Source organism: Eleginops maclovinus, chromosome 20, assembly GCF_036324505.1.
Source record: "Eleginops maclovinus isolate JMC-PN-2008 ecotype Puerto Natales chromosome 20, JC_Emac_rtc_rv5, whole genome shotgun sequence".
NCBI classification, from domain to species: Eukaryota; Metazoa; Chordata; class Actinopteri; order Perciformes; family Eleginopidae; genus Eleginops; species Eleginops maclovinus.
The window spans coordinates 23,907,697-23,920,916 of record NC_086368.1 but is presented as its reverse complement, the minus strand read 5'-3'; the positions used below and the strand labels follow the sequence as shown (position 1 = coordinate 23,920,916).

General features: G+C 41.3%; 1 protein-coding gene across 3 annotated transcripts in view; it reads right to left on the bottom strand.

The window, feature by feature from the left end:
• Positions 1 to 12,634, bottom strand: part of LOC134882329 (chemokine-like protein TAFA-1) — a 104,324-nt gene extending 91,690 nt beyond the window's left edge. For 2 of the 3 annotated variants that reach the window (XR_010168141.1, XM_063909970.1), the window contains exons 1-2: positions 11,230 to 11,683; positions 9,598 to 9,734 (exon numbers count right to left, since the gene is read on the bottom strand). Coding sequence is in view for 1 of the 3 variants with exons in the window: in XM_063909970.1 (XP_063766040.1) it covers positions 9,598 to 9,721 (124 nt within the window). In the remaining 2 variants the exon portion in view is untranslated. Of the gene's footprint in view, positions 1 to 9,597; positions 9,735 to 11,229; positions 11,684 to 12,009 lie in introns of those variants that run through there. The other variant, XR_010168142.1, reaches the window with a different exon arrangement.
• Positions 12,635 to 13,220: the final 586 nt, after the last annotated feature.

Below are 13,220 nucleotides of genomic sequence, written 5' to 3'. Positions count from 1 at the left end.
TGGCTGAATATTTAGCTGAGATTAACTTGGATGAGGCCTAACACTCTCGAATAAGTGATTAATAAAATAATTGTATTTCTCTGGTCTTTCCTACGGGTTCAGGCAAAATGGAAGTATTTTGGTTTTGGAGATACATTCAAACCATGAGGGGATTAATTTGCTGTCTATTTCGAGGCATCACTCTTGCTCAATACGAGTCCAATTACAAAAGATGTTGTATTATTCACTCACAACATAAGAAAATGGGGTCCAGTTTGAAAAACACATGAAAAGTTACTGATATTTGCTGTGTTACAGACGGTATGCAAATGTTGGACTCATGCGTGTACCGTAAATATTATTGCAGCTACTCATGATTTTCCTTTGTGGATGTGGGGGGATGAAATTATTTTGCTGACTCTGCCACAAATATTAAAGCTCAGCAGCAAGATTATAAAAACTGATGTTTTTGTTTGTCTTTCATGAAGGAACTTAAGCTCACAGGCGCAACTCCACAAGGACAGAGAAGAAGGAATACAATAATAATAAGAGATGAGGTGAGGGAGCTTGTTACATACAGTACAGTACCAGCAGTTTTTATTTAGCACGCATGTATGCCATGCAGTTTATGCCTTGGAGAGGTCTAAAATCTACAAGGTAGAAGGAAATATTTTATGATCAAAGAGGTACATGCTTAAAGGTATTCGGTTCCATCAACGCTCTTATTTAGTACACCTTTATGTAATCCTCATACTTGCACTTGCTAATGCCTTCAGGAAAAAAGTTAAACTTGCAGAAAGCAGGTGAAAAGGTATTTTTGCTGGAAAACTCAGATGCTCATACCACTTAAACCTCTGGGACGAGAGATGAGAAACAGAAAAAAAAAAATCCATCTCTGCCTCGCTGCCTGAAGTTTAAATAGTATTTCCTTGCAAACACACTCTGCTATCTCCCATGATAATTAAAGTTAAACATGTCTGTTTTTTGCAAGTCCACTGAGGAAAAAAGTGTACATTGTAAGTAAAATAATAAGATTGGGATAAGAGCCGAGGAAGATTAGCCGTGGAGCTAATAGGCGGACAGAGTGTCCAGAGAACGACAGACAAAGAGTAAGAGGGACAGCGTGTGAGGAAAGCTCCTCTTGGTCATTAAGCTACAGACAGACACATGCAAGTGCCACCTCATCCTTCATTCTCTCGCTCTCTTCGCCAACGCCACAGAGCAGGAAGGTATGAGGGCATTGAGCCATGTTCAGTGAACCTGACGTGTGCTGGAGAAACTGTGGCAAATGAAGACACATTGCAGGGACAGTGGCCACTAATTTTCCTGCTCCTTTTTCAACGTTCTGTCAGCGTTGTCGCCGTATACAGTACAAGTGACTGGCACATTCGATACAGGATACACAACACTATGAACACATGGTGGCTAATGCAGATTAAATAACACATCCTGTCCAGTTTTATTCAGGTATTCCGTGTCCATCTCATGTGTCGTATTCAGTACAGCAGTGACGAACAGTTAGCTGTGACATCTCAACCTAAGTTCCATTATTAGACCGTCTGCTGTCAGATAGAGCTGTGATAAGACAATACGGTGCTGCCTCGGCACAGCTGCCGTCTACATTCCTCCAGACACATCAGACAAGACAAATAGACCTCGGCTAATGCTGACAGAGCATCTCGGTTGGAAAATTTAGACAGACTTTCAATCATTCATTTGACAAGAAGGGTAATATTCAAGCAAGAGGATTTCTGTTTCCGTAATTCCCAACCTCATAATACATTTTTGTCCCCTGTCAGGACTCGAATGAGTGATTCAGTGGGCCAGACTGAGAAGGCAGGTCACCTTGGCAACAAATTGAATATATGCCGCTCAAATGCCATGGTATTGTAAAACTTTTGGGAAACAGATGGTGTATGGCTATACTGTTTCTTTCAAACGTTTTGTGATTTTATCGGAGCATGTTGAGGGGTAACATGATGGTAGCAAAACAAGAATGTCTAACCAGCATGAGATGTACAATTTAAATATTTTGAAGGAAATATACAGACATTTAACTATGACTACTTCAGAGGCTCATATGTCAATGAAGAGGGCGATACAGAAGGTTACATTTGTTCTATCCGTATCCCAACATATCAGAAGGGAAGCCAAACATGGGAAAAACATAGATAAAATATCGGTTTAGATTTGAATTGTGAAACAGCATTTATTTAAAAAATAATCTGTTGTATTTATTGTACATAAAGATATAAAAAAGGAAGTGTTTTAGATTAGTTGCAACAAAAAAAAAAACCACAATTGTTTGAGAAAACCAAAAGCGATTTAGAAAGTAAATTAGTAGTATGGTTAAGACAACCTAATTTGACTGCCACTGGGTAAATGAGTTTCTGGGGCAAAGAGTCCTCAGCAAACAAAACACTCAATGAGTAACATTTGTCCCCCGCAGTGGTTTTAAATGATGCCACTGCTGCATCACAATTACCTGGCAGTGTGTCTCTTTGCTACATTAACATAAGCAAGCTTTTTCACTTCAGTGAGACGCTGCTAACGGGCTTGAGGGGCCTAGAGGTGAAAGACAAGCTGCATAAGATATTGTATGAATAAAAATGGTAATGATGTGTGATACAGAAACTTTCTGCTGCACTGTTTTGTCTAAATAAAATAGATGTGCTGTAAGGGGATATAATTACTACAACAAGGCAGGAGAGAAGTACACCATTTAAAGCAAGCAGTTGAAAAATAACCTAACTGTGACGCACAGACGTGTATCTCAGGTATTGCTAGACAGATGGGATGCTTGAACACGGTACGACTGATTTGTCTATTTTCATATCTTCTATTTATTGGAAATAATTGGGGGAATGAGCCACCTGTGTTAAATAGCACCTGTGCGCACTCTGTCTGATACAATTATCTGACATCAGAGACTAATAGGATCTAATCTACTTCAATCTAATCCCCCTCAAAAGGGGGAGAAAATAAACCCGAGTACAGAGTAAAATGCTTGCGATGAGGCCACTGAGTAAACATATACTGATTATATTGATAAAATATTACCATAGGTGAATCACAATCTGTTTGCTCAGAGAATTTAAAACACTGACAGAACGATTGATATGCATGTATCCTAATATGGTGAAAAGAGTAGGTGTGACAGGGGTTTGTTCTGTATCACTCAAAAAATGCAGGGGTTTGCTAAAATAAACCTGCAACCAAAGTTAAGCAACCATGACAAGGCAGGACAGGTCTGTTTAGCATATCTCCACACAGATAAGTAAAGCGTTGTGCATGAGCCCCTTTTAAGATCTCTATTCTTTATCCAAAGCGTTTGGTCAATGATTTATTTTCAGCCTATTCAAAACAAGTTCTAATGTAAACTGGAAATACTAGCATTCATGGCTGACAGCCTACCTCTAGGTCTGTCACCTTTAGGTCTGTAGTGCCAAACCAATAAGTGACATTACGGTGACTACATCCGCGACACACAATCTATGCCACCTACAGACATAACCTAGCATTTTGTTAAAGGCAAAGTTTAGCAAAGTTAGTTAAGTCTGGTGTTACAGGTAAAGTTAGAACAATACCTGTTAAACTGGAACTTCCACTGTGTGGGAGCTAAAACACTAGCAAAAGATCAGCATTAATATATCCCCTTTACTGGATTCTTGTTTTAAAACATATAGTCTTGAACATTCTCAAGGTAGCCTAAGCTGTCGTTTTTAGCAACTGTCTTTACCATTAGCTTACACTAGCTAGCTATAGTTTATAACCTCAGCTAGGTAGTAGACATTTCAGCTCATCTACATAGTCATCTAGATATAAAATGATGGACTTTGTTCATGTCTGTTCAAAATGAAGAGCCCTTAGTTTAAAAAGTAACTACGAGTTTTGAGTCTACCACTGTTGTTGTTAAGTGCTTGTGCTGTACCAAGACGGCAAACTTGACAGGCACAGCGGGGCGTAGCAAACACTTAATAAAATGGAAACATATTGAGAAAGTGATGAGCCAAGAGAGAACATATAACCTCAGGTCTACTTTCTCAGTTTGGACACATCAGTGGAGCTCACCTCTAAGTGAATATCTGATTATGTGCAGTGGAAAAAGTCAAGAAATGGCACACAGGCTATAGAAAGTGCCAATTCAACCTCCACTCCTACCTCCCCTCTCTCCGGCCATAAAACGCAATGTAATAGGATTCCTAAGCTTTTCCAGTGACTGCTTCCACTATCACACAGACATTTAAGTGCACTAATCCATGACAAATTGTCTCATCTGATCCATGACAAATCGTCTGAGGGGCCGATAGAGACGAGGAGATGGAAGGAGGAGGGAGAGGTGGATGAGGAGGCAAGACGATTGAGGGCTGGAGGAAGAGGACACGGAGAAAGAGTTGCTCGGCACCTGAATGATCAGGCAGTTATTGCCTAGTTTTTTAGAAAGGTTGCTTTCATTACCTCGAAGGGCATGCTGTGTGATAGAAAGTGGGATCACACAGCGCAGATGAGCTGTCTCCACCTAAGCTCACAGTTTTCAAAGCAATTATAATCCCATGTGGAGGTAGATTATAGGATTTGCTCCCTTTGTCGGCAAAATGCAGGATTTGCAGATGCCATATTAAAAAACACTTTTTTAATTTAATTTGTATCGTATACTTTTTTTGATTTCCATTGCATCTGGTTTAATTCAGCTTTTACAGACTCTTTTTACACAAGTCAATATTTAGCCGACTTAAATAGCAGATATTCAAACTGTTTAATGGCTATTCTTCAATCTTGGACATTAATGACTTGTATTTGTAATAAAAAAATATCATTAAAGCGTCGTCCATTGAAATATAATTGAATTTTCTTTCACCATTAATTCTCACACTAATTAGTTCCCACAGTTTAATGGGGATGTAAATAAAGCTGATTTAATGGCAAAACAAAAACACAGAGAGCTTGTAAATGAAAGCTCTTCCCGAGGGGTAGTTCGGATGGATTTGCCGTTCATAAAAGCTCTTACACCTCCATAAAAGAAGCGAAGCTGTGAGATAACCACTTTGAAGACGACTGCCTAAAAATGTGCAGCTCACTCTTATTTCTGTCGCTAACGTTGTTGTAATGAGGAGTCTGAGAGCTATGGAAATGAGTTCTGAGTTGAAAACGGTGTGTGCGTTCAGTTTTTGAGCCAGTGGAGCTAATTTCTTCACATTCCCAAACACTGGCAGGAAAACCATCAATCTTCTGAAGCAGCCATCCGTTCGGCCATGGAAAGAAAAAGGGAAAAAAATGATCAATTCAGATTCCAGATTCTCCCCCGTCCTCATTTAGAAGAGAGCCATCCTAAATTAAGTTCAGGATTTACTTAAACAGCCTGTATCTTGTCAGCTGCTTTCCTCTCTAGAAAATTCAGACCCTTAGATGTAAAGTAAAAATCTTCAATGGATACATAACGCTAAAGCTGAGCTCTATGGTATTTTGACAGTTTGTGTTCTTAAAGCCAAAGATGCTTTTCCTAATTTTCCAAACACATCCTTGCTGATTAGCTTGTTTGTCCATATGATGCATCGCTCCTCATCAAAGTAATTACATGTTTTCTTTCACATCAAAGAGTTGTTTTTTTTGTACACGAAAGAGACGGAAGCATTATGGCACATTGAACAATGAGCTCATTAAAATGCCTTCCAATCATCTGCGATAATACTCTACAAGCCATTTCAAAATAAGTGGATGAAAACGCTGCAGCGGCACCATTGATTTAGCTATCAGCCATCTACTGTCACCCAGTTTGTGTGCTGGGTCACAAGTGAAACCAGCATCCCAATGACTGCCACTCTTTATTGTATTTCAAGATTTAAATATGATCATTTTCAGAATAAAGGGTTTATTAATATGTGATCGCTCCAATATACACTGCGTATGGCTGCCATAAAAAAAAGGGTCAAACTAAACGTTGGCAACAAGCTGCTATCAAAGTGTAACAGGCAGAGTGGAGTTAGTTTAACAGCTGCACCTGGAACAGGATCCTGTTGTTCTATTAGATCTGAGACTCTCTTAAACTGCCCTGTCAGAGTCATAATAAAACAAAGCAGCAGCTAAAGTGTGGTTATATTCAGATATTGCTCCGCTGGGTATTGATATATTATGAACATGGCTGCTTCGGGGAAGCTACGGCTGAACATATAAAGAATAATACAGTACCTGCTAAACGTTGCCTCAAAGAAAAGTGACAAATTAGTTCAACACTTTAGTAAAGCACTTTTTGTATTTAAGAAGGGAATGCCCATTAAAATCAACATAAGCACGTGAGTGCATGATGGATATGTGCCACATTTGTCCATAAAGGCTATTTTTCCATCTGCAGTGATTGGCAGGTTGATGGCATTAAGAGAACACATACAAGAGCAAATAAGCACAGAGAGAGAAACATGGAGAAACACGTCAATATAAATCGGTCACTAGTCTACTGACTTTTGATGGAGTCGGATACTGTCAACAATGTCCTGGTTTGTTCAGCAGTTGTGTTGGCAGTGAGTTCTTTTGCTCGTTGTGTTGGCAGGTGGGGTGAGTGCAGAACCGGGCTCGTGTGTGTCATGTCACATTCAGCTCATCTGTCAACGTACTGGATTATTTCTTGAGAGACCAGAATTGGCTGCCCAGAATCAGGCCGCCATCAATCTTCCACCGCACTAGAAAGACGCAGGGGGAAGCTGTGAGAAGCGGAGGCTCATGGGAAAGGGAGCGGCGCCGCTTTCCGAGCAGGTGACCAAGCAGTCAGGAAACTCGTTATTCAATCTCCGCCTCAGCGGTGACTATGCCGATTTGTCACGGAAACATTTGAAATAAATAAATAAATAGGATACGGAAACTTTATCTCAGTCACGTTTTCTTTTCTTTTTTTAACTATGCACTGTCAGCTCACTGTTGAAGGCGGATGCGCTGATTTCTCAAATATTGTCAGATGCTCCAACAGGCCGAGGGATTACATCTATACTAAACTCAACATGACCTTCACTTCCTCTTAAGATGCACACAGCCCCTTGTCTGTGTGTCTTTGTCTATGTGGGATGCTTTGTGAGTTTTTGTACCGCTCAGACAGTAGTCCGGGCTGCATGCCAAGAGCCAAATAAACTTATTTCAGGATGTTGTCTAACAAAATACCATCTCCCAAGTTGACTTCATATCTTGTTTATTGTGTGCTGAAGACAATATGGTAGCAAGTCATGGCAAATTTTAAAAGTAGCTTCACCTATCTTGTCATCATGCAATAAAAAGATCATCAATAATCTTAGCAGATGGAAAGGCGTGTGTGAGTCTAAGATAAACACTATTTCCATTAATCTGTTTAACAGCACGGACATCTTTAAATATTGTACTTCTCAAGCTTCATCAGATAAAACAATTGTACAACTTGATTCCTGTATACATACCTTTTATAAACAAGAATAATTTGATTATGGAGAAAGCAGGAAAGCCAATGGATTTCACAAGACATGTTTTTTCCCCTTTTTTTTGCTACGTCCTACATAGCCATATCTATTTATATCTGAGGATTTTGGCCTCAACGAAACCAGAGAGCTTCTCAAATTGTAAAATCAATTCTAATTCAAATATTCATCATAGCATTTCAATTCTGAGAGAGCAGTTCTGGTTAGATCGGTTAACGCCACTCCACGGCTGAGTAAGATTGATGTCAGCTTAATCCTCTTAACAAAAAAACATGATATACTGTAAATTGTACAGTTACTGAGCAGCAGAGTAGGAAAAAAACAAAAAAAAACAGAGAGATGTGTTCCCTTCGAGTGCCCGGTTGTGATAGACAAATCTCCCCAGGAAGCCTGCAGATTAGGATGTTAAAATATCACGACATATCCTCACGTTATGATCGTCAGCTCCAATTAAGGCTATCATCCATCACAGATTCTGAAGTTTTCTAGAGAGTATTTGTTGTAACAGACCATCGATCTAAGTTTGAATACCTGTAAAACCCTCTTTCTTTTGAATACTTCTTGGCGACGTCATTTAAAAATCGACTGGCTCAGCCCAAATCAAATCTAATACCATGAATGAAATCTGAGACTTAAAAAGACGGAATCAACGAGTGTGTATATCATCCATCTGAAGAGTGAAGACTTGCATGCCCTTGGACTTGATGTGTCCTGAACAGAACTCCAGTTTCCCCAGGGGTGGATGAATATGCCACGCCATAAAGACTTTGGTGAGAAAATGGTGTGTAAATGTGTGAGCATGTGCATGTCCGTACCCTCCTCAGTGGTGTATGCAGTAAGTGTGTGAGTTGATCTGTCTGACAGGAAACCTTCCAGAGAACTCCTTCGCGTCTTCTAGAGCTACACCCTGGGTTGTGATTGGAGGGAGGGGGCTCTTATATTTTCCCCCTTTCTTTTCCTTTGGGACTACTGCATTATTCAAGAGACACTTACTGAGCCTTGCACTTCCTTGTACATCCTTGGCACCAAGCTCGACTTGCCAACCAGTCAGAAAGAGAAAAAAACCCCACAAAAAACTGTAAGCCAGCCTTTAAAAATTCATTCGGAGCTCTCTGTCGCTCATTCCTCACCCTCTTGTACCAATTAACGGGACCCGGATACTTTGAGAACTTCAGGCCCCCCCCCCCCATCATAGCTTGGATTTTCCTGTGTCAGCTGCTACACAGCAAAAGTAAGCCACTTCTCCGATGTGCTGCTTTAAAATCAACAATGTTCAACACAAGATTGTGGAATTCATTGCTGGACTTTTTCCTCCCCACCCTCCCTTGCTGTGCTTCAATTACTTGTCTTTTTGCTCAGCAATGCAACAAACACAAAGGGGAACCAAGCTGAAGATAGCATCAATGTTTAACAGCTAGCTTGGCTTCTGGAGAGAGACCCACTCTGTGTTCGGCATGGAGTCACACTCATTGTTAGAAGCTTAAAGAAAGCCTTTGCTTTGCTCAAGGAAACCTTTGCCTTCCCTGTAACAACCCCACATATACCATACAAACAGCTGGTAATCTTTTCCATAATCAGAGAATTAGATCCGCCTCGCCGTCTACCCTCCAGAGGAGGCGTCAGGCTCAATTGCCAAACGTTCCAAGTGCAAAAGACGGAAACATAATTGTCATTTCCATCTAAGCCACAGGGATCAAAGCGCCCTTGGCTACTAGCACAGTATAAGGGATTTTTGCCTACCGCTGGTCCTACTCGTAACAAGTCTTCCAGCTAATTTCCGGGTGTAGTAGTCAGGATTTCTTTGCTGCACACGCAATGTTTGAATACACTCTTTGTCTCAGAGGTGTGAAACTCAGTCAAAGAACCAAAGTTTATCACTGTGAACAGTACACATATGTAACTAGCACAACATGTTTATGGGCAAATAAAGTATGACTAAACAAGAGCACACAACATGCAATTAGAAGCACAATTAGCATATGCTGTTGCTCAACTGTGCGCACCGTGAATCACCATGTTATAGTACCATACTGTGGCAAATCATTCTGACATAATTCAGCAGCCATGTTGTTGCTTTTTTTAAAAACAGCCAAAAAATGAGAACTGCTTTCCCCATCAAAGGCAACGTCTCGCACTTCAACAACGTACAGCAAAGTCGAAAATCTGTACAAAGAGGTTCACGTACCCAGGGTGAGGATGTCGGTGCGACCGGGCCGGGCCACATGGTGCTGCTGGATGGTCTGGTAGAGTGTGGCCTGGCAAAACAGCAGGAAGCCGAGGCTAATCCACATGGCCAACAACCAGGACATGGTAAGGCCGAGTCTGCAGGAGGTGCACAGCGGGGGGGAAACGACAGGGAAACATTTGCATTACAGCGTGTCTTCATACATATTCACGACAGACACATTGTGTTTGCTTTGAATGTGTTGAACAAAAGAACCATATTAGTATTTTGCTGCATTTTCTGATACAACCTAGACCACTATCTCTACTAGATGTAATTAAAAAAGGTAAGTGCAAACGTATTTTCTTATGATACCAGTCGGAGTGAAAAGAGAAATAAGAGAAAGAGGCTTCAATAAACCCCTGCAGACTCAAACGCTAAGTTAATCTTGTCAATATATGTCTGCTTCAAACCTGTTTTAGTCTGAAAGGGACTTGTAGGACATACAAATATCAAAACAAAGTATAAAGAAAGGAAATAATCTTTTACAGACTGCATTATTTCTGTAATCATCTTTTAGGAAAATTACAGTTTCGTTTTGAACAGCAGCAACAGTGTTCTTAACGGTTGTACAAAATTGAGTTTCTAAGCCCGAAGAGCCTTTTTGCAGATTTGTTTAGCGCCCTCCTAATGGCTGCTGAGGGCCAGCATATGGAGACACGCCTTAGCCCTCATTGAATAATGACGGTCTCCTCCTTTCCAGGTGTTATCAGCACTTCTCTCCGTTCAGGACCCGGCAGTTGGAAATGTAAACGCCTCAGCCTACCTCCTTAAAACTAAACTGCTGCTTGGTGAGTTTAGGTTCCCTGCCGACCACTGATTGGACACATTTATAATCCTCAAACTGATTTTAAAAGGATTCTATTCATACCAAATCACTCACTATAACATATCACAGCGACTGTCGTTATTCTTTACTGTTGTTACTTTTCACCCACGTGAGTGAATCTGCTGCTCTTATGTGACAGTCTCAATCTTTCACCCCTTTAATGTTTGATTCCACCATATCTCAAAACACAGGAGAATATTAAGCAGACACATAAACCTCAGGGACTCTCCAATATAAACTTCAAACGATGGATATTTCACATTTAAATAAAAGTATTCGGAGCAGAAATGTTACAAATGTCTGAACAATGAAGTCAGGCCTGATCCAGCATGTCGTTTCCGCAAAGCATTAAAACCACTGCTTGCTGTTTACCTCCAACTAGACCACTTTGTGTGTTAATCTGAATCCGAGATTAAAGCCATTAGGCTACTAAATGTTGGCCCATGTGTCCAGTGCCCTCAGTGACATTGAGACTGCTTCATAAACAGAGAAAATTAAACACACAATTATGAACATCACATTGTAAATCCCCACCCCTGCGCTAAATCCAACATAATCCGCAGTTTTGTGGAAATGTGAGCGGGTCCCGTGGGTATGTTTTCCCTTTCTTTTTTTATCCACAGAGTATTTTCTGTTCGCCAATCTGGCTTCATGTATATAAGCATCGTTGCGCTTGCATGACTATCTGCATATTGCATGGATATGACTGAGCTCCTCCCGGTGATCGGAAAGCATTCGTGCTGAAAATAAAATGTGGTTCTTACCGGAGGCGTTTTTACCAGAGTTGAAGACGCACGGAAGACTTGAAATAAACACGAATAAACATTGCCATCGTTTTAAAGGAACTTCGGGAGGTAAAGGAAGCAGCTTTCAGGAACAGAAAACTCTTCCTGTCCCCGCTGCAGCCTCGTGTTAACAGCGTTTGAGAGCTTTTATACAAATATCCATCTTGTTTCCCCTCGGATAAAAAAACAAATCACAATAAAAGCAGTTTACTCTCAGTTTTGGAGTGTGGCGTTAAATTAAAGGAGGACAGCTTCTCTATGCGTAATTGGTAAATATCGCAGCGTGGATAATAAATGCAGTCGAGGAGTGAAAACAGCAGACACACCTGCAGGCGCACGAAGCACCTGCATGGATTTAACAAAATTAGGCTTGATTTTTTTTTTCTTCTACTGCTGCAGAGACAACTTTAGAGACGACTCCCTAAAAAACACGTGTGACTGATCCTACAGCAGGAAGATCGAGGTGACACAGTATCATTTAGGCTGCCATTTTATCGATGCTTTTGAACTTTTTGCATTTCATTAGATGACATGCACTTATACGTCAGCATTTTGGAATATTTTTTTAAAATGTAAAACTCGTATAACTGTTCAAATGCAATATTGGTTTGTGATATTATGGGTGTTTTTAGTAAAAGCTCTTTTTTATATTCCTCTCATCTCATCAACTCAGACACATTTTTCATTATCCCTAAGACACCCCACACCCTCCCTGTCCCCAAAAACCAGAGGTATTCCTTGAAAGTCCCACACCCTTACCTGAGCAGTGTGTTCAGGAGGAAAGGAGCTCAGTCGAAATCACTGCCTCCCTGCCAAGCAGTCTCAATTGTCAGTCTTAAATCCATCCATAGTTTGAAGCCAGGGACTTCCGCACGAAATTCCAGTACCAGATAAGCCAAACACGGCAGAAAAAGGGGCTATAAAGCTGTTTCTTTCCTCTTTTCTTTTACCTCCACAATATTCTCAGTTCAGCTCCTTTTGAAATCCTTGGGCAACACAGTCACCAAAAGCACCCTGAGGTTGTGTCACAAACTGACCAGGATCTGAGTTGATGGCAGGCTGATCATGTCACTGCTGTATCAACCACATGCATGCAACATCTCCTGTCCTGTTCTTCCTTCAGTCTGTGTCTCTCCTCCGTCAGTAGAAGTCCAGCGTTGTGATGACAGGGAGCTAATTTACCCCCCCTTCACTTGTCGGCTCCTTCTCACGCGTGCGGCGGAAGGCTCCAGTGGAATGACTGCTCTGTCTGCTCTTGGCTGCTTCCCCCCATTGAGAAGCAGTGCTGATAGTGTGAGCCTCAGTCTTCTCTCCAACGCACTAAGTAGAGAGTCTGTGTCAGAGAGGCAGAGCGAGAGAGTGTGTGAGTGAGCGTGCGCGCGTGTGTGTGTGTTTGTGTGGTTTACAATGTAGCCCAGCTGGAAAGAGAGAGAGCGAGAGCTGAGAGAGATCACATGTCTTAAAGCAAGACTGCCCACTTCTGCATCAAGACTTCATCAGCAAATGAAGAATGCTTTATTAATCCACCCCTCTTTACATCCCAGCCTCCGAGACGTGCGAGTATAGCCTTTAGCTTACTTTGAATGTGTTCTCCATCTGCTGCACGTGTTTGAGTCTGAGAGGGTGTGGGGGGAAGATGACTGAATGTGCCTTTTCTTTAGTCATCACCCGGCAGCGTTTAAGGGGTGAGAGTGAAATATGCTCCAAGCACTGCACTTTTAATAGAAGGCAGCGTGCCTCATCATGGCGCTGCAATCACCATATTGTCTATTACGAGCTGGCTGGGCTCCTTCTACCTGCTTTTTGTGTTGAGGAGCCAGGATTTGTTTTTAAGGCCTGTCCTTTTTGGGTGTTTTCCACACCGCTCAAACACACTTGCACCTGCAGCGGCAGCCTGAAAGACCCTGTGAGCATCCTTGTGTCACATTTCTCACAAACTGAACCTGCTGGCTCTGATGGAAAGACAGACA